Here is a 6,000-nt window from a genome sequence, read left to right as displayed (position 1 = left end):
TTGAGGCTGCAGATTTAACCCCTGGTCAGGGAACTAAGATCCCAAAAGTCACGTGGCCAAAAAAAGAGAGAAAGAGAAGATGAAGGTCTGGTCTAGCATACCCAGCACCTCCCACCGCGCCCCCGTGCTCACAGCTGACAGTGCTGCACCCTTGGGCAATGCGTATGGCATGCACAACCAGGTCAAGTACCTAAGCCTGCCGCCACCTCCTCTTCAGGGCCATGTGAGCGCATTCTGTGCTCACTGTCACAAATCATTAGCCTGCGGTCTTTGTTCCCTCCTTTGGCCTGGGGAAAGTTACAGCACACACATGCCCTAACTGACGGCACCCAGCAAGCCTTAAATGATAATCAACAAAGCCCGTCCTGAGGTCTCTAATGAGAAAGCTGTCCTCCAAAACAGGATGCCTCTGGACATTATCGCTGCCTCACAAGGAGGGACCTGGGCCGTTACCCAGAGTACTGTGTGTTCGTACCTGCCAAGTCTGCTAATGCATCTTCTGTATTAAGCTCCTCCTGGAGCACCCCTACTACTTTCCTCTTTTTGCAACCTCCCCATCTAGTCTCTATCTCCACCCCTCCTCCAGCATCCAAACTCCGAGGAAATCAGATCGTCTCTGCAACCCTGCAGGCCCTTTCAGTGGCTCTTGCCACTCCAGCTCCTTTTGCCGGCTTCCGGAAGGAGAGGATGGACCATTGGTCTGATCAGCCAGGCCTGCCGCCTCAGCTAGACCTCCTGGTGAGAGTCAGCTTCTGGGTGGGTCAGGATCCTTCCTGTTCAGTGTTGTCTAGGGCAGGGGGCAAGGAGGGGATGAGTGGGGCTGTTTCCTTTTGGGTCATTTAACCTTCTTTTTTACACATCTGGCTTCTACAGGGGAACACAAGGACAATAGTAATACCCCTAGTAGTAACAATGTTAGTCAGTGCCTGCTATTAAGACCTCTAATACCAGCACTTTCAGGCACTATCTCAGTTAATTCTTATCACAATCCATGATATGTGTGTGCCTACTGCACTCAGTTGTGTCTGATTCTTTGTGACTCCATGGATTGTAGCCCTCCAGGCTCCTCTGTCCATGGAATTCTCCAGGTGAGAATACTGGAGTGGCTTGTCATTTCCTACTTCTGGAGATCTTCCTGACCCAGGGACCGAACCAGTGTCTCCTGCATTAGCAGGCGGATTCTTTACCACTGCGCCACCTGGGAAGCCCCCACACAGGTATCATACCCATTTTTCAGGTAAGAAAACAGACTCAGAGAGGGTCAGAACGATGCCTAAGGTTCCGTGACTCTTGGGAGCCACATCACAAGCCGACTCTCCCCCGCCAGGTCCACCTAACTCCAGTGGCTGCAGACACCCCTAGGGCAAGAATATAGGGAATGCTCCCCCTGCCCTTCGGTGAACTTGAGGCCTGATCTTGGGCTAGCTCCTTCCCTTTCTGGGCCTCGGTTTCCAGAGGTATTACTCGGGCTAACACTGTCTTTCGCGATCATCCACCCACTGTGCGTGCCCGTGGTCACGCAGCTGCAGCCCAGTCAAAGCCCCTTTCCGTTCCCCAAACGCACCCCACCCCCCAGGGACGCAAAAGAGAGCGCGGGAGACGGCAGCGGATTAGGCCTTTATTGCGGGGCGAGAGGAGCGCGGAGCTCAGATGCTCTCAGTTTACCGGCTTCGGCCTCAGCCCCGTTGCCGTCGGAGCCCTCGGCGGCCACGTCGTGGAACGCTGACTTGTGCGCAGCGGCGACGTAGCTGGAGCCGCTGGGGTCGGAGAAGCGCAGCTGCACCAGTGGCAGGAATCGCTCGGTGGTGAAGTAGCGCAGGGCCGGGCGCCGGGCGCGTAGCGCCTGGAGGAAGACCTGCAGCAGCAGCAGGAGGCGCGCTGGCCGGGCTGGGCTGGGGAACCCGGGGGCGGCCTCCGCTCCCGCAGTCCTGCTCGGCGCTTACCTCGACCACCTCCTCCGGGTCCTGACCCGCCTCACGTATGACCCGCTCGCAGTGGCGACAGTAGCGGTAGAAGAGGTCGCGGGTCTCGGCGTCCGCGCGGTCCAGCATCCCGCCCAGGCCGCCCTCCACCTTCTCGGGGAAGGGGGTGTGCACCGGGCCGCACTCGATGAGGCTCACGCTGCGGGCCGGAGAGCGGCGAGTGAGCGCGGGCGAATGCAAGCCCGGAAGGGAGGGCCAGAGCGGGGCTCGGGCTGCGAGCACTTGAAAGCGGGTTTACAGCCGGAAAAGCGCCCCCACATCCCTTGGAGGTTCTGAGAGAGGCTCTGGCGTCAGAATGCCAACCTGGCCGGGTCACTTACAACGGTGTGACCTTGGGTCAGTCACCGAGCCTCTCTGGCCTGAGCTGCCCAATACCGACGCCTCACCAGCAGGGTGGACAGGTGGAACGAGAGGACGCGTGCCAAGCGCCCTGAACTGTGCCTGGCGCACAACCAACGGGAGCCGCACTGGGGAGAATGCCTGAGAGCGGGTCCAACAAGATGGGGTGCTGAGGTTCCCAAAGTCAGGGGTCAGGGGGCCCCCGGGGCAAGGCGGTGACTCACTGGACCCCGAAGGGCTGCAGCAGAATCGACAGACTCTCGCACAAACCCTCGAGCGCGAACTTGCTGGCGCAGTAAACGGCGTTGAAGGGAAGCGCTGGGAGGGAGAGGAGTCTGCTGGGGCGCGTCCGGGGTGGTGGGGTGGTGCGGTCCGCGGGGAGGGGCGCAGGAGCGGCCCGGGGCAGCCTCACCAGGGCCCTGCCCTTTATTGGACACCCTCCTCCCCATCGCTCCTGCTGAGCCACCCCCGCCCCGCGCGCCTCTGGCCCTTGGCCGCGTTCCGCTCACCCATCAAGCCGCCTATGCTCCCGGTCACCAATATGCGTCCCGAGCGGCGGCGCTTCATGTCTGGCAGGAAGGCCTGCAGCATCCGCACGGTCCCCGTTAGGTTCACGTCCAGCACGGCGTCCACGCTGCCCTCCTTGTGTGCCTCCAGCGGCCCCACCAGGCCCCGGCCTGCGTTACACACTGCGGGGAGAGAGAGCCGACCCCGCCGCCTCACGCACGGCCCTCCTTCCCGCCCGTCCCCCTGTGCTCCGTGGGCTTCGGACATCTTGGTTTGGACACAGAGTGAGGAAGGCTCTTGGGCTTGTTTTGCGGGGAGGCTCACCCAGCACATCCACGCGGCCCTCGGTCACGCGTGCCTGGGCAGCGGCTATGGAATCTGCATCCCTCACATCCAGCTGCAACGTCTCCAGGGAGCCGGGAGGGCACCCTCGGGACTGGGCGGCCTCCAGCAGTGGGCCCTGTGAGGCCAGGTCCCTCAGCGTGGCATACACTGGAGGTTGGGGGAGAGGACAAGGCTCTGAATTCCGGTCTTTCAGCCTTTCTTAGGCCCCCTAGGCCAGGAAGGAGTTGCTCCCTTCTCTCCACCCTGTTCCATCAGGTACCTTTGAAGCTCTGGGACGGGTGGGACGCCAGTCGCAGGGCCAGGTGTAGGCCAATGCCAGAGGAACAGCCGGTGATGAGTACCACCGTGCGGTCCATGGGGATGTGCGCAGGGAGAGACCCCGGAAATGCTGGGCTCTGGTCTCTGGGGATGGATATCACCTGCTTCGCTCCGCCCCTGCCCTCCAGGGTCCCCACCCCTTTATTATGTCTGCAGCACAATCTCAAGGCTGAGCCCTCCTGTGGGTCCCTGGCCTGCTCTCCAGGTCAAGGCAGAGAAGAGGGCCCCTGGCTTAGACAGCCCCTTCTTTGTCAGTCAGAGGGAGGGTGAAGTTTTGCAAACAGGAGGTATGAGCTCCCATGTGGGCACTGAGTGCCCTGGGCAGATCTTGTCCTGGCAAGCCTCTGTCCCAGAAAGCCTCTGTACCACAGGGACAATTTTTTTGCCGAAGTTAGCCGCTGAGGGTGTGGAAGTGTTTTGGAAGGGCGTTCTTGGTTCAAAGGTCAGGTGCGTATATGTGTGCTCAGTTGCTGGGTGGTGTCTGACTCTTTGCCACCCCATGGACTGTAGCTCGCCAGGCTCCTCTGTCCATGGAATTCTCCAGGAGTGGGTTGCATTTCCTACTTGACCCAGGGATCCAACCCATGTCTCTTGTGTCTCCTGCATTGGCAGGTGGATTCTTTACCACTGCGCCACTTGGGAAGCCTCAAAGATCAGGGGTTAATATTAAATCTGGGGAAGCTTGGTGGCTAAGTGAACAAGGAAGCAGCCTGATCTGGCTTTGACTGCTGAGGGCTGTGATCCAACCTTGGAGGAGGAGGAAGGGAGTGAACAGGCACTAAGGAGTAAAGACGAGCTGATCAAATTAATAGATGGTGTTCTGAGAGACAAGAACATGACAGATACAGGAACTATGCTGAGTGGCAAAAATCACTGCAGCAGACATGATGTGGCCATGTGCTAGTTAGATGCTAATGTGACCCATTCTAAAGTGATGGAAGGCTTTTGGTAGTGCAGAATAACCCACTTTCAAAACAATACCAAACAGTTATTTTGGTAAAAACCTGTAGCAGCTTGTTACATTAGGGTGAGAAAAGAGAAATCAAAAAGCAGAGAAAGGGGACATACTGTAGTCCTCAAGTATTGTTAACTCTCTAACTGGGCAAGAGTCTGATCAAAGAGTTCTTTTAAGAATATTGGATTCTTGGAGATGAGCACTCAGAAACTGGACTGGAGAATGCTGCCAGGCTCTTGATTTTAATTTAAGCCACGCGTAAAGTATAACAAGCTTTTGTTAACCAGACACATTTTCCAGTAACAGAAAGAATGGAATAAATGCCAGATATTTCCCCTGGGGATGTCCTGTCTCTTCAGGGAAATGTGGTCGATTTTCTGTAAAATTTCCCCTGGCCTAAATTGTTATCTGCTCCAGACAAGGAGTATTTATTAGACTGTTTCAAAGTGACACCATCAGGGCTTCCTGGATGGCTGTGTGGTAAAGAATCCTCCTGCCAACGCAGGAGACATGGGTTCAGTCCCTCTTCCAGGATGATCACGCATGCCTCGGAGCAACTAAGCCCCGGGGGCCACAACTACTTAGCTCATGTGCCCTAGAGTCCTTGCTCTGCAACAAGAGAGTTGACTACAGTGAGAAGCCCGTCACTGGAACTGAAGAATAACCCCCACTGACTGAAACTAGAGAAAAGTTCACACAGCAATAGACCCAGCCCAGCCAAAATAGAAAAAGTCACACCAGCAGAAAAATGTCAAATAGATCAGCTAGACACAGTCTCTTAAGATTCTGTAAGTCCTGGCACTTTAGAAATTACATGCCACTGATTTAAGTGATTCACCTTTTTCATTTTTTCAATATTTTATCAATATAAAGCTACTGCCTCATCCTTTGGAATTCCCAGGTGGCTCAGGGCCTGCCAATGCAGGACATGCAGGAGATTCATGTTTGATCCTTGGGTAGCAAGATCCACTGGAGGAGGAAATGCACCCCCCTCCAGTATTGTTGCCTGGAGAGTACCATGGACAGAGGAGCCTGGGGGGCTACGTCCATGGGGTGGCAGAGTCGGACTTGACTAAGCATGTGTGAGCACACCATATCCTTACACTTTCTTCTTCAACTAGGAGTGTTCTCAAATCACAGAGTGCTCTTGGGACTCCTCTGGTGGTCCAGTGGCTAAGACTCCTGCTTCCAATGCAGATGGGCCTGGGTTCAATCCCTGGTCAGGGAACTAGACTCCGCATGTCACATCAAGAGTTTGCATGCTATGACTAAAGACCTCACAGGCCGCAAGGAAGACGAAGATCTTCCGTGTCACAACTAAGACCAGTGCAGTCAAATAAATACGTTTTAAAAATTAAAGTGTTCTCTGTTTCTCATCATTAACAAATGTTTTAGCTTTCTAAATATTTGTATTTAACTGTTGCTTCTACGGTTTTGTTTTTGCAGTTTAGAAACTCTTAGGAATATAAAGACTTTTATCCCTTCTGCTTGAAACAGCAGGGGTGAACACTAGCCAGACTAGCCTAAGTGAAAAATGAAAAGATTCTTCATTAA

At 55.2% G+C, this 6,000-nt stretch overlaps 1 protein-coding gene across 2 annotated transcripts; it reads right to left on the bottom strand.

Annotated features, from left to right (window-relative positions):
- HSD17B1 (hydroxysteroid 17-beta dehydrogenase 1) lies at window positions 1,603-4,089 on the bottom strand. Of its 2 annotated transcripts, XM_018065126.1 has the most exons (6): window positions 3,433-4,089; window positions 3,153-3,320; window positions 2,831-3,010; window positions 2,546-2,639; window positions 1,944-2,121; window positions 1,603-1,855 (listed from the first exon to the last, which is right to left on the bottom strand). In XM_018065126.1, exons 1-6 carry the CDS (start codon window positions 3,527-3,529, stop codon window positions 1,619-1,621), a joined length of 954 nt encoding a protein of 317 aa, XP_017920615.1. In that variant the 5' UTR covers window positions 3,530-4,089; the 3' UTR covers window positions 1,603-1,618. The 2 variants fall into 2 exon arrangements, with proteins under 2 accessions (XP_017920615.1, XP_017920614.1); XM_018065125.1 differs by having other exon boundaries at window positions 1,605-2,121.

Source organism: Capra hircus, chromosome 19 (genome assembly GCF_001704415.2).
Source record: "Capra hircus breed San Clemente chromosome 19, ASM170441v1, whole genome shotgun sequence".
Classification (NCBI taxonomy): Eukaryota; Metazoa; Chordata; class Mammalia; order Artiodactyla; family Bovidae; genus Capra; species Capra hircus.
The sequence above is the reverse complement of the archived record's forward strand: the minus strand, read 5'-3'. Positions and strand labels throughout refer to the sequence as shown.